The sequence below is a fragment of the Xiphophorus maculatus genome, chromosome 18, assembly GCF_002775205.1.
Source record: "Xiphophorus maculatus strain JP 163 A chromosome 18, X_maculatus-5.0-male, whole genome shotgun sequence".
Taxonomy (NCBI): Eukaryota; Metazoa; Chordata; class Actinopteri; order Cyprinodontiformes; family Poeciliidae; genus Xiphophorus; species Xiphophorus maculatus.
The window spans coordinates 29,557,179-29,571,709 of record NC_036460.1 but is presented as its reverse complement, the minus strand read 5'-3'; the positions used below and the strand labels follow the sequence as shown (position 1 = coordinate 29,571,709).

Sequence of the window (14,531 nt, the reverse complement as noted above, 5' to 3'; positions counted from 1 at the left end):
ACCTAAATGAGATCATCTTCTCGGAGGGTTAATCCACAAAGTAATCTGTGTCTCCCATTGTGTTTAGATAACATCTGTACTTTAAATTCAAGTTTAATCAACTGGTCTGCCGAACCATAAACAACAGATTTATACAGTCGGTTTGGAATGAATCTGCCTTGCTCGGCGTATTTATCGGGAGCTCGGCGTCGGCCGGGTTCGCCGCTATTTATGGATTCACTCTCGTCCGTCGCAAGTTACTGAAATGTTTGGGAAGGAGGAAGGATTGTTGCTCCTAGTCGAATTTCATCTCCCAAGGTTGCCATCCGTCCTCGGGTTGGACGGGGATTAAAAGTTAAACGTCAACATTTCATCAGCCGGATGTCCCCGAAACCTTTCCAATCCCCCCTACACACAAACACACACACATAAACACACACCTTTAACAAATACCCTCGGTAGAGATCAGTCTTATTGTAATTATGCTTTGCCGAAAACCACCGCGTGACAAATGCAAGGACAATACAGCAATTTCCACCGTCTGCTCCTTCCTTTCCAAGTGCTACTTAGAAGAACAAACAATGTCTTTATACTCAGCTATTTTGTCTTCTTCTTTTGCAGCATGAAAGATTTTAAAATATACAAAAGACAGAATGGGGATGTGTAGATGTGTAGTGGAACAATAAAAGGAAAATGGGGTTAGGAAAATATGGTATGGTAAGAAAGAATGATGGCAGCGGTGGAACATGGCAGCCAGAAACAGAGGTGGAAGTACAGGGAGAGATGTATTACCCTATAAAAGTGCATGTGTCTGATGCACGACCATCAATTTGAATGACTTGTCTCCCCCGAGGGCCTGCTTTGGCATTCAGGAGCCACAGCGAGGGCTCTTAGCCCGTCACCAGGACTGTAGTTCATTTGAACTCCTCCCTTTTGCTGAACAGCTTTTCTCATTAGAACCGGTAGCTGAGACGGAGAGCGACTGCAGCACACCCATTACCTGGCCTTGTCCTCGGGGTTTGACTCTCTCCTAGTGTCTGGGAGCCAACACATCACCCTGCTGGAGCTCAGACAATGAGCCCCGCCGTCAGGCTGCCAGCTCTGACGCTAACTGTGTCGCAAAGCTTCGCTGGTCGCGCATTCCATAATGGGCTTCAAGTAAAGCTACAAGTACAGAAGGAAAATGTTTATATTTCAAATATTTTCTGGACTTTTTTTTTTTTTTTAAACTATTTTAGCCCATTAATATGTTTTGATCCAAGACGCTTCATTGTAGCTTTGTCCTGCTGGGAGGTGAACTTCTCTCCAAGTCTCAGATCTCCTGAATCCTCTAAAAGAGGATTTTATTTTAAGAGATGCACGATGTTGAACTCCGTCAACCTTCTCTGACAGATTTCACTGTTCTAACTTATTATTACTTATCTATTAATTATTCTGACAACTGATCGAGTAATCTAATTAAAAGTTGTCCAGTTCTGTAGCATCTACTTAAGCCAGTAAAAATAAAGTACTGTGGCCTACCTGGGAAAGTCATTAACCGCCATCTTCATCGTCCTCCTTACAGCAACCCCTCTAAAGTCATCTTCTTCTCCTGTGTCAGAATTGAACAGTGTCAGAATTAGTTCATTGTAGACTTCCTCAGTGCCACCCGTGATCTGTGTGACAAAAGTCACAGCATATTGTCCAGAAATTAAGGCATTGTTTAGGATTGAAGAAAGTTCAACTTTAGGTTTCCTTTAACCGGAGAACCTTCTTTGATGTTACTGAAATATCTCAAAAAAGAATATTGACTTTCTTTCCACAATGCTTTGTTGTCATTGATCCATAAAGGCCACATTTGTTTACCTTAACATGAATAGATGTCTAGTCCATAGATTCTACCACCTGAGCTGTGGATCTCTGAACACTGAACTCTTGACTTCTTTTTAATGTTCTCTTTGCCCTTTGTCTTTCTTTCCAAGAAAACGTCCCTAGCAAACCTCTAGGGCCTTCACCAAACAAACGTTTTTATGCTGACATTAATCTACACACAAGTGAGAACCATTTGATAAACAAATGACCTTTGAAGGTAATTATTGGTAAGGGAGTAAAGAGGGCTGCACACAATATGTGTTTTTTTTTGTGCAAAATGTTGAACTTAGACTTAGACTGACTTTATTGTCATTCTGCATGCACAGGGTGTATACAGAACGAAATTTCGTTGCATACGGCTCAGAACAATGTTTTGAGGTTCCAATGTTGTGAGGTTACTCCAGAATAAAATAAAATACAGTATAAAATATGAATATAAAATATAAAGTGCAGGACTGACAGTAAAATGGAGGTTACTTAGCTATGTATATGTGCAAGGTATGAAGTGGAGACCAGTTTTTGACTGCAGTCCAGTTAAGCCTTGCTTTTTCACTTGACAAGTGTTCACTACTTTAAAATCCTATTAAAACACACTGTAGGTTGTGGTTTCACACATTTTATTAGCATTTCACCGAATTACTCAACGTGTCCAAATGAACATAATCGACAAAGACATTTGGGTGCCTCCTCTCGTACACCTTGACCTGTGTTGCCAACTGTAACAATCCTCAGAAGTTATTGTCCAGAACAGCATCCCTAACGGCCTCCCAGCAGTCACCCGTGACGAAGTAAAGTCTTGATGGACTGTTTTACAGTCCGACACGGCGCCTGTTAAAGGGAAGTGTCCGCTCCTACATTGTGGTTTCCACCACAACGCCGCGATGCCACCAGCCCTTCAGTCCCCTTCAAACTCTGTGGACATCTCCACTCTGGATTAATGAGAAGACACAGCAGGATGGGTTAGGTTTATGGTATACATCACTGCCATTATCTGCTCCTGCACATGTGTGTAAAAGGCAAAAGTGGGCATTAATGTATGTATCCACAGTGTGTTTTTGCATAAATAGCTGAATGAATGTGACAAAGGCACAGCAGGAGAGAAACAAGAAGAAGAGCAAACGGCTCTGCTCGCCTGAAGGGATTCCAACTTTCTGAAACCAGAAATGTTTCAGAGTGCTGTTTCCCCTAGAAGGGATTCCTTTGGCTTATCTCACAGAAACATGTATTATTTGGCTAAAAGTAACAATTAAACTAGTTAAATTTAATCAGACTGTTCACACTCTACTGTTGTGATTAATCACAATTATTCACTATGCTGAACTTTGCAAGCTCAAACGTAAATATGCACGTTTTCACCTTCTCCTTTTTTAAAAAATCTACCACGGCCCTGATACGTTGTCATATATTCAGGACGTTTTATTTCAACCAATTTAGAAACATCTTTTATAAACTGCTTTGGTGGCAGGATAACTCATTGTTGCAAAATACATACTACCTGGTTTTTTTAACAACCAAATTTGCCGCTGAGCACACTAATGTGATGCTCCTCGCTTTAAACTTTTTAGATTATTGCTAGCTTCAACTTATGTATAACGTCCTATATTTTATTTTTTCCAAATCCAGAAATCTTATGAAAACATATTATGAACATTGTGTTTCAACCTTTTGTTTTCCTCCAGCCGTCCAGGCCTGCTGAACGCCAGTGACCCGGGCTACCCCTGGTTAGCCGACTCCTGGCCGGCGACCAGCCTGCCCGTCAACAGCAGCTCTGGAGGACCAAACGACTTGACGAAGTTTGGTCGAGGAGGTGAGTGTGCTCCAGATACTTCAAAACTAAAACCGCAAGAGAGGAATGTCGGCCTCCCTGCCTTCCTTTGTGTTCAAACGGAGCCCCTGTTGTTTACCATGAACATGTACGCATATGGAATGCACACGTTGGCGCATATTTCATACGTATCCGGACATATTTATATTTCACAGTAGACAGCGGCTCAAGCATTAACAGCAGGGGGACTCCGCTGTCACCAGGCTGAGTGATGGCAGCTAGTCCAGCTTGGTGTCATTGGCCATACTTCAGAGTAGGGGAATGTGAAGGGGAGAGGCAGGCGGGGGGACGAATGTTTGAAAGGATGGTCTTGAGCAGCGAGTCGTGAAGGACAGACGCAGCTTGACTGGTGCAGATGTGGACACTTCCGCTGTGGCTTTACATCATCTCCCCTTCACTGGGCATGCAAACCGCGTGGTTTCTGTTTCCCTTGCTCTCTCTTCATCTGGTGCAGCAGGCACACGCATGCTAAGCATGGCCGTTACTCCTCATGTGTGGGAACGGAAAAGGGAGGGTTTGGAGATATCCAGAGGATACCAGGGGGCAAAACACAGCTCTTCATCCTAAGAGCGAAGAGGCGGGGGACATTACAACCAGCTTTATTTTATTCATCTGAGTCTTCAAGTGCAGTTCCTCTGTCTGTCTGTAATGTTGGGTGTGTTTTTGTTATTTGGTCTTGAATTTGACTGATTTAGGTGTTTTACACCAGATGTTGAAAAATGATTAAAGAATTTTGAAATAACTTGCAGTTTAGCTAGCTAACTGTTAGCATGTACCTTCCAATTCCACTTGATTCCCATCTCCCTTCAGTGCTCTGTCTGGGATTTCCTTGATTCCTCTGGTAGAATTTCAACCGGGCCAATCAGCAGGCAGAAGAACAAGTTGTGATTGATGACATCAATTTTTTTGCGCTGGTAGTTATGTAGTCTCCCTGTAGTTTTAGCAACAACAGCGTAGGGAGTGAGCGAAGCTGTTCCGTCTGTGTTGGCCACACCTCTAAATACTGAAACACATCAAGAGCCATCTTGTTCAGCTCACCACTTCTGTCTTTGCAGTGGAGGACGGTTGTTTACAGTGCAGGCAATTTCCAGTAAGCTTCATAGTATCAAATTGTGTGTTATATGTCTATTATAGCCAAACATTAATGATTGGGTAAAATTTAAAACTTTAACAAAGTCCTCTCCAAAATCTAAATATTTCAAAGCAGGTAATGCTTTAGTTTTGACTTTTGTGACTTATTTCTGGCAAGCATTGTTATCAGCCAATGTTTTCCCTCCATAATGTTCTTTAATAAGAAAGTTAGTCATGAAATTTGACACAGTTTCAGCTATAGCTTTTCTTTTGTTAGCTATTGCAAAGAAGCTGTTGAAATAACAGATATTCCACCTGATAAAATGAGAACAAGAGAAAAATCATTTGATTTTTCAAAATATTTTCTGTACTTCATCTTACTTTGAAAAATCTTCAAGGCAGCATCTCTAGTCAGCATACGGGTTAACCCTGAATTAGCTCCCTCTTCTTCTCTTTACCAGATCTCCCCACTGGACAGGGAGATAAAACGGGCACCATGCTGTCCGACGGAGCCATCTACAGCAGCATAGACTTCACCACCAAGGCTAACTACAACAGTCCTGGTCAAACATCCCAAGCCAATCCTTACGCCACCACTCAGATCCTCCACTCCAGCAGCATCCATGAGCTGGCTGTGGACCTGCCCGACGCCCAGTGGAAGGCTTCACTTCAAGCTAAGCAGGAAATGGCAAACCTGGGCTACTCCCTGCCTGACAAGAACTCCTGCAACAACAGTGAGTCAAAGATCCCTCTCACACTTTTAGCATTTCAGATTTTATTTCTACTAAGACTTTAATATAGACACATTGCAATGTGACATCATGCGCACAAGATCCCACCAACCAGCCCCCTGCTGGAGGGCAAAAAAACTGTTCACTGATGATGACTACCAATAGCTTTAGCTGTCAGGTTGTCAACGTTATGCGCAAAATCTTAAATGTACGCATGATATATGAAAGAAAAAGGGATGCAGTGCTTTGCTATTAATTGACAGCACAATGAAAACTAGATAACAAAAACCTTTTCCCCAAGAAAAAGTTTTTATTAAGATAAAAAAAAATAGCAAGGGAGAGGGAAGTTGGCGGAGGGAAGTGGGTCAGTTTTGCTAGCTTGACTTTGACACACTTAACATGTAGATGTGTTGTGGAATTTGGTGTGTTTCGGTTCAGTAAAAAAAAAAACACCAACTCTTACAGATCATCAGTAGAACGGGTGTTTAAATTGGCTAATCAATCACCTCTATGTTCAGATATCACTTATTAATAATTGCAAAATGAACATCAAGCCTGAAAATGTGACACTGTAACGGACTGAATGATTTGTTCTTTGTGTGGGATGTTTTTAGTGTCGAATCCTGACACATTAGTTGAGCTGTGGTCAGTCAGTTGCTACGGTAACAAGTCTGTGTGTGGCAAAGTCAACACAGAGTGAGAAAGGGGTCGAATGCTAGTGGTTTTGAGTTGCTTTTCTGCGTGATTTTTCCCTTTGCTGTGGCGCGCTGCACTAGATTAATGCTATCGGCATCTCCAGGTTTCATTTCGTTAATAGAATTTTTCTACTGCAGTAGTGCAGCTATAGATGGCAAGTAAAAGGATTGTCTTTTTGCCCTCCAGCATTGTGCCCATGCGCAAAATTTTCATATGTGGCTTCACAAAACAATAGCATGCAACGTGTCTAAATCTGGCCCTCAAAGTTCTCTCTTTTGTGAAGGAAGTTGAACTCAAGTTTGTTCCGTTGTAAAAGCACAACCTATTGGTGCTTAACTTAAACTCCACCAAAAGGCTGGAAATCCCTTCTAACCTCACTGTGGTGGAAAGTGGATGTCTTTAAAAGTTTATTTGTAGTTATTTTCTAGCAGTCATCATATTGGTTTCTGTGGCTGAGGTTAGATAAACCATGAAAGAGCTACACAGCTGAGCCATCCATTAATTTCCTGCGGAGTTTTCATAGCGAGCCTACTCCTCCCTTAGCTGTAGCATAATTGCCAATCTGTTTTATATTTCCTAATATTGAAGAAAATCATCTAAGATCATTACCATGAATTTGAGACGGGTTTTTTTTTAAATTACACTATAATGGCTCTATCATAATACATATTTATAATCGAATTTTCTAGCACTCTAAAATCAGTTCATTTTATTTTATTTTATTTTCCTACTTTGTCCCCTCTTTTAATGAATCTTGTGATAAAATGTGATTATATCTTTCTGAACTGGAACAAATATTGAAGCATAATCTCCACTGTTGACTCTCTGATCCCATTCCAAGAATGGAGAATAGTCAGGGGAGAAGATTAGAACCACATTTTTCAAATTATTTATACATATATCAAAAAAGAAAGTCTGACTTTCCCAGTGAATGTGTTGTCTGTTGCTCTTAAGAAACTGAACTGTGAAATCCACACGTTGATGCCGTGTCCTGAATTGATCCTGCTTGCTTTTGTTGCTCTAACTGCATGTTGTTGCATGTGCTTGTGCTAACTGCCAGTCACCTGATGCCACTGTGATTTTTGCCCTCTAACCTCCACTGTAGCCCTCCTTTTTATTCCCGACTACCGATTGGCCGACGGATTGTCTAATAGAATCCCACACAACCAATCACAAGATTTCAGCACCACCAGCTCTCACAACAGCTCAGAGCGAAGCGGCAGTCTCTCAGGTTGGTTTACGCAGCAGAGAGTGAAAGCAGTCTGGGATGTTTTGTTCCCCAGCCCATCTATATGATTGACCCATGTCTTAATTGCTTTATTGATCTGTTATTTGCATGTGCAGACGGCATTTTCATAAACACATTCCCTCCACCCCTCACTGAAGGCGCTTTGCTCAATCAGTTGCTTCCCTTGTTTCCACTTCTTTGTACCTTTTTGGAACAATTCCTATTTTATTTCTAGAGGAAAAAGGGCTTTTGTGTGTGTACAAGTGCATTTTAATGAAAAGCTAAGTTATTTCAGTGATTCCATTCAAAAAGTAAAACGTAATTTTGAAAATACAAAGCTATTTTGATTAGTAAGACATCCAGTTAATAGAAACTCAGACTCCACCAGTTTGCGTTTTCTAATTTACTGTAAATTGTCTAATTTCTAATTTAATTTTCTAATTTAGGCCAGTTTACTGCCTTACTGGCCAGTAAACTGGCCTAACCTAAACCCCATAGAGGTTTGGCTCTGAGGTGGGGTTTATGTTTAGGTCAGGGGTTGGGGCTTGGAGGAAAAATGAGAAACTCCACACCAACTGAAACACATGAGCTGGACGCCAACGTTAAAGCAACCTGGGTGTTTTTACTGGATCTCTGCAGGTTTCACCAACTGAAATTTACGATTCTTTAGGAACTTTTTTAAGACCATCATTACCAAATTTATGCATAAAAGTATTTATATGTGCATGTGTGTGTGTTTGAAATTCACTAAACCTCCAACTTCATAGTTTTGTCACACCAAATGCAGCACCGCTGGCTGTTTTCTGGGGAGCTTTAGCTACCCCAAGGGAGCAAAACTGAACATTTCTGAGGTCTTTGTTTGGCTCTTAGTAGCAGCTCTCTGCTATTTACACTGCATATGGCTCTTTACAGTCTTAACCCTCGTAGCACCAAGCTTTATTTCACAGAAAGAACGTAGCACCATATGAGTTAGCAACAGATGTGAACCAGAGGCGAAGACGTCGTCCAGCCAACTGGCAATAAATTTACACTTAATCAGGATGGACATAAACAAGCTAGCTAAGGTGTGTTAGTAGTTTGTTTCTGGTAGCCTCAACCTCAACTGCCTCGAGTCACAAAGCGCAATAAAGACGTCTGTGTGTGACTCAAACTTTTGTCTGACAGGAAAATCCCACTGAGAAACAAAAACTACAAGATTAAATAGTCGCAACAAAAGTTAAGACCTGCAAGGTTTCCCCCAGAAAACTCGCTAAGCCCAGTGGTTGGGTGCTAGGGCAGTCATTCATCCAGTGGCCCGTTGTGTTTTTGCGTTAAATGTTTTTTAAAGTTGACAGAAAATTTGAAAATATTACTTGATAATTATGTGTTATTGAAAGATTGGGAGATTAAGACCTGACCAACTATGAAGCCTTAAAAAAAGCAATAATTTTGAAAAGACTTTAAAAAAATAAGCAATGTTTATCCTGGTGGGAGTAAAGCCTGGTGGTCCGCCAGGCTTAAAATACACTGGGGGAAACCCTGGACCTGGGATTCACGTATTTAAGTCTATCTTACATTTTTAAAAATGATTTTAAGTCATTCTGAGACCTTAATTTTAGGTACATGAATTTAGACATTTTAAAGAAAAGCATGTTTTAACACTGGTTGAATCTCTCTATGCCACACCTCATTGATACAAGAATTCATCCAGAAGGAGTCTCAGGCAGACATTAAAATAACTTTTCATAATTCTCATATAACTCAAATTTGATGAGAAACCAAATTTGGGCTTTTCATTAGCTCTTATCCATAAATATAGTTTTAAAATATATCACTCTGTATCGTTTTTTATTTAAAATATTGAAGTAAACAAACTTTTCGATGATTTTCTAATGTACCGAGTTGTACATTAAGCGCAGTGATAAGGGGCGTCTGTAAAGACTATCAGAGCACAAAGAAGTGGAAGCAGAACATGGCTGACAGGAGTCAAGGCAGAGGGAGTTTTCAGACGGAGTGGACTTTATCCACACGTGCACACACAGACACCATTAGGGATGCTTGGCTGGCTAAAGTGGCAAAAATACCTCCCTTTTCCCTCATCCCCTAATGGTGGCCGACTACACTAAAACCCATGTTCAGAGAATTACAATGTCATTTATAGGACACCCAAGCAGCCCTCATGCCTGCCTCCCTTCCTCTCTCCTCTTTTATCTAGTTACAAGCCACTGCCTTAACTGCTCTCTAATTCAATGCTGTGCGCACAGTGAGGCAGAGTGAAGGATCTGAAGTGGCCATGCCTTACAGGCAGATTCTTCCTATAGACATCCAGCTTGTTGGGTGGGGGACTCCAGTCTGGCTCTGCTCTGTATTATAATTGATTCTGAATAAATAACAGTGGCAAAAATATTTTAGATTTAATGACAGTTTTGCATACAGGTAAAATGTAAAGTGTCTCTGGAAAAATAGCAAAAAAGTATGAGTTGTATTCATATTAATAGCTTTTTTTAATTATTAATTAGAAGATAGTTCTGAAGCCCCAGCTACAACATTAGTAATATCTTTTAAAATCTTTTTTCTCCATTTTTGAAATAAACCTGCTCCTACGTGAACTGCGCGATACTAAACAAAACAGCCGTGATACCTATGCCCCTCCTGAAGGTGACAATAATAGTACCATCGACATTCAAACAAAGAAGATGCTGCAGGAGCATGGCAAAACTTACGTTGTTTCTAGTGTTGCTCTGGTAATTTTTAACATTTGAACAAACAAATGGTTACATTTGAAGTTAGCTTCAAATGTAACCTAACTTGCTTAGCTTACATTTGAAGCGGTGAGGACAAAATAAATCCATCCATCCATCCATCCATCCATCTTCTTCCGCTTATCCGAGGTCGGGTCGCGGGGGTAGCAGCTTCAGAAGGGAGGCCCAGACTTCCCTCTCCCCAGCCACTTCTTCTAGCTCCTCCGGGGGAATCCCGAGGCGTTCCCAGGCCAGCCGAGAGACATAGTCCCTCCAGCGTGTCCTGGGTCTTCCCCGGGGCCTCCTCCCGGTGGGACGTGCCCGGAACACCTCACCAGGGAGGCGTCCAGGAGGCATCCTGACCAGATGCCCGAGCCACCTCAACTGGCTCCTCTCGATGTGAAGGAGCAGCGGCTCTACTCTGAGTCCCTCCCGGATGACTGAGCTTCTCACCCTATCTCTAAGGGAGAGCCCAGCCACCCTACGGAGAAAACCCATTTCGGCCGCTTGTATCCGCGATCTCGTTCTTTCGGTCATGACCCAAAGCTCATGACCATAGATGAGGGTGGGAACGTAGATCGACCGGTAAATCGAGAGCTTCGCTTTTTGGCTCAGCTCTCTCTTCACCACGACGGACCGGTACAGCGCCCGCTTGACAGCAGACGCTGCGCCAATCCGCCTGTCGATCTCCCGCTCCCTTCTTCCCCCATTCGTGAACAAGATCCCGAGATACTTAAACTCCTCCACTTGGGGCAGGACACCCCCCCTGACCCGGAGAAGGCACTCTACCCTTTTCCGGCTCAAGACCATGGCCTCGGATTTGGAGGCACTGATCCCCATCCCGGCCGCTTCACACTCGGCTGCGAACCGCTCCAGCGAGAGCTGCAGATCACGATCTGATGAAGCCAAAAGGACCACATCGTCTGCGAAAAGCAGAGATGAGATCCTAAGGCCACCAAATCGGACCCCCTCAACACCTTGGCTGCGCCTAGAAATTCTGTCCATGAAAGTGATGAACAGAATCGGTGACAAAGGGCAGCCCTGGCGGAGTCCAACTCTCACCGGAAACGAGCCCGACTTACTGCCGGCAATGCGGACCAGACTCTGACACCGGTCATACAGGGACCTGACAGCCCGTATCAAAGGGCCCGGTACCCCATACTCCCGGAGAACCCCCCACAGGGCTCCCCGAGGGACACGGTCGAACGCCTTCTCCAAGTCCACAAAACACATGTAGACTGGTTGGGCGAACTCCCATGCACCCTCCAGGACCCTGCCGAGGGTGTAGAGCTGGTCCAGTGTTCCACGACCAGGACGAAAACCACACTGCTCTTCCTGGATCCGAGGTTCGACTATCCGACGGACCCTCCTCTCCAGGACCCCTGAATAGACCTTGCCAGGGAGGCTTAAGAGTGTGACCCCTCTATAATTGGAGCACACCCTCCGGTCCCCCTTTTTGAACAGGGGGACCACCACCCCAGTCTGCCAATCCAGGGGAACTGCCCCCGATGTCCATGCGACATTGCAGAGTCGCGTCAACCAACACAACCCCACAACATCCAGAGCCTTAAGGAACTCCGGGCGGATCTCATCCACCCCCGGGGCCTTGCCACCGAGGAGCTTTTTAACCACCTCGGTGACCTCGTCCCCAGAGATTGGAGAGCCCAACCCAGAGTCCCCAGGCTCCGCTTCCTCAGTGGAAGGCATGTTGGTGGGATTGAGGAGGTCTTCGAAGTACTCCGCCCACCGGCCCACAACGTCCCGAGTAGAGGTCAGCAGCACACCATCCCCACTATAAACAGTGTTGGTGCTGCACCGCTTCCCCCCCCTGAGACGCCGGATGGTGGACCAGAATCGCCTCGAAGCCGTATGGAAGTCTTTCTCCATGGCCTCTCCAAACTCCTCCCACGCCCGAGTTTTTGCCTCAGCAACCGCCCGAGCCGCATGCCGCTTCGCCCGCCGGTACCCATCAGCTGCTTCCGGAGTCCCACAGGCCAAAAAGGCCCGATAGGACTCCTTCTTCAGCCTGACGGCATCCCTCACCGAAGGTGTCCACCAGCGGGTTCGAGGGTTGCCGCCGCGACAGGCACCGACAACCTTGCGGCCACAGCTCCGATCGGCCGCCTCGACGATGGAGGCACGGAACACGGTCCACTCGGACTCCATGTCCCCCACCTCCCCCGGGACGTGTTCGAAGTTTTGCCGGAGATGGGAGTTAAAGCTCCGTCTCACAGGGGATTCCGCCAGACGTTCCCAGCAGACCCTCACAACACGTTTGGGCCTGCCAGGTCTGACCGGCTTTCGCCCCCACCACCGGAGCCAACTCACCACCAGGTAGTGGTCAGTGGACAGCTCCGCACCTCTCTTCACCCGAGTGTCCAAGACATACGGCCGCAGATCCGATGAAACGATGACAAAGTCGATCATCGAACTGCGGCCTAGGGTGTCCTGGTGCCAAGTGCACATATGGACACCCTTATGCTTGAACATGGTGTTCGTTATGGACAATCCATGGCGAGCACAGAAGTCCAGCAACAGAACACCGCTCGAGTTCAGGTCGGGCGGGCCGTTCCTCCCAACCACGCCCCTCCAGGTCTCACTGTCATTGCCCACGTGAGCGTTGAAGTCCCCCAGCAGAACAAGGGAGTCCCCAGGAGGAGCACCCTCCAGTACCCCCTCTAAGGACTCCAAAAAGGGTGGGTAATCTGAACTGTCGTTCGGCCCGTAAGCACAAACGACAGTCAGAACCCGTCCCCCCACCCGTAGGCGGAGGGATGCTACCCTCTCGTTCACCGGGGTAAACCCCAACGTACAGGCGCCGAGATGGGGAGCAACAAGTATGCCCACTCCTGCCCGACGCCTCTCACCTTGGGCAACTCCAGAGTGGAAGTATGTCCAGCCCCTCTCAAGGAGACTGGTTCCAGAACCAGAGCCGTGCGTCGAGGTGAGACCGACTATTTCTAGCCGGAACCTCTCGACCTCACGCACTAGCTCCGGCTCCTTCCCCACCAGAGAGGTGACATTCCACGTCCCAAGAGCCAGTTTCTGCAACCGAGGATCGGACCGCCAGGGTCCCCTCCCTCTGCTGCCACCCATCCCACACTGCACCCGACCCCTTTGGCCCCTCCCACGGGTGGTGGGCCCATGGGAGGGGGGGCCCATGTTTCCTCTTCGGGCTGAGCCCGGCCGGGCTCCATGGGTAAAAGCCCGGCCACCAGACGCTCGCCATCGTGCCCCCCCTCCAGGCCTGGCTCCAGAGTGGGGCCCCGGTGACCCGCGTCCGGGCGAGGGAACACCAAGTCCAAAGTTCTTGTCCATCATAAGGGGTCTTCGGGCTGCTCTTTGTCTGGTCCCTCACCTAGGACCTGTCTGCCTTGGGTGACCCTACCAGGGGCATGAAGCCCCAGACAGCATAGCTCCTAGGATCATTGGGACACTCAAACCCCTCCACCACGATAAGGTGGCAGCCCATGGAGGAGAGGACAAAATAAACACGAAGAAAATTAAAATGGCTTCAGTATTTTTGTGGTTTTCAGATACTGTTGGCTAATTCCCTTTCCGCTATTTGTTTGGAGTTTTTGTTGCTTTGTTTAAGACTTACCCACTGTTTTGAAAGGCAAAATGACCAAAACCACAAAACCCATGGCAGGTGGGCAAACATATATTTTGAAGTAAGATTGTTGCTATCTTCAAAGACACATTTTAAAATGTAGCAATGTGTTGCTTCAAAATGCTAGGATGAGTTAGCAGAAGGATAAACTGACTTCAGCTGTTTTTTTGTTGTATTGTGATATTGGGCATGCACAATGTGGGTCTCTTTATCATTGTTTCTAATCATTTCTAAATATCTTCTCCACAGATATTAAGTAATTTCAATTTGCGGTTTTAAAAATATTTTCTGTAATATAAACTTCTAGATTAACTGCAAATGCAACATAAAATCCAGATTTTGTAGAATATCTGTTAGTGTGAAAGTAGCCTGGTACAAAGTATAAAAACTAATACAATGAATAACTTATTGATTTTTATTTTATTTACTTGATTTTATTGCTTCCAAACTCCCCAAGTAAAAAAAGGGAATAAAACGTGTTAATCAGTGGGCTGCAGAGGTGCTGGCGCAATTTAATATCCAGAAAGAACATCTTTTATGATGTTTTTACTTTTATTCAATTGAATCCTGAAGGTTGTTATTAACAAAAACAGACTCCTGTATTTTTCTGACAAATGGCTTCGAAATTCCTTCAGAGATTTGAAAAGATCAGAAAACAAACAAAAACTAACAATGTTGCTTAGTGTTGCAGTGATTATTTTTCTTGTACATTTGAATGGAAGCTCATAACAATGACTTTATCATCTTCAACATTATGGTGTCCGAGTTATGTCATTGTACTGATATTAAGGGTAGGAAAAACTATTGCATTAAAATTTAC

At 44.8% G+C, this 14,531-nt stretch overlaps 1 protein-coding gene across 9 annotated transcripts in view; it reads left to right on the top strand.

The window, feature by feature from the left end:
* robo2 (roundabout guidance receptor 2) overlaps window positions 1–14,531 on the top strand; it is a 378,100-nt gene that overhangs the window by 339,141 nt on the left and 24,428 nt on the right. For 5 of the 9 annotated variants that reach the window (XM_023351211.1, XM_023351213.1, XM_023351214.1 and 2 more), the window contains 3 exons: window positions 3,510–3,637; window positions 5,188–5,460; window positions 7,259–7,384. In XM_023351211.1, coding sequence (XP_023206979.1) covers window positions 3,510–3,637; window positions 5,188–5,460; window positions 7,259–7,384 — 527 coding nt within the window. The remainder of the gene's footprint in view (window positions 1–3,509; window positions 3,638–5,187; window positions 5,461–7,258; window positions 7,385–14,531) is intronic. The other 4 variants (XM_023351216.1, XM_023351217.1, XM_023351220.1 and 1 more) reach the window with 1 other exon arrangement.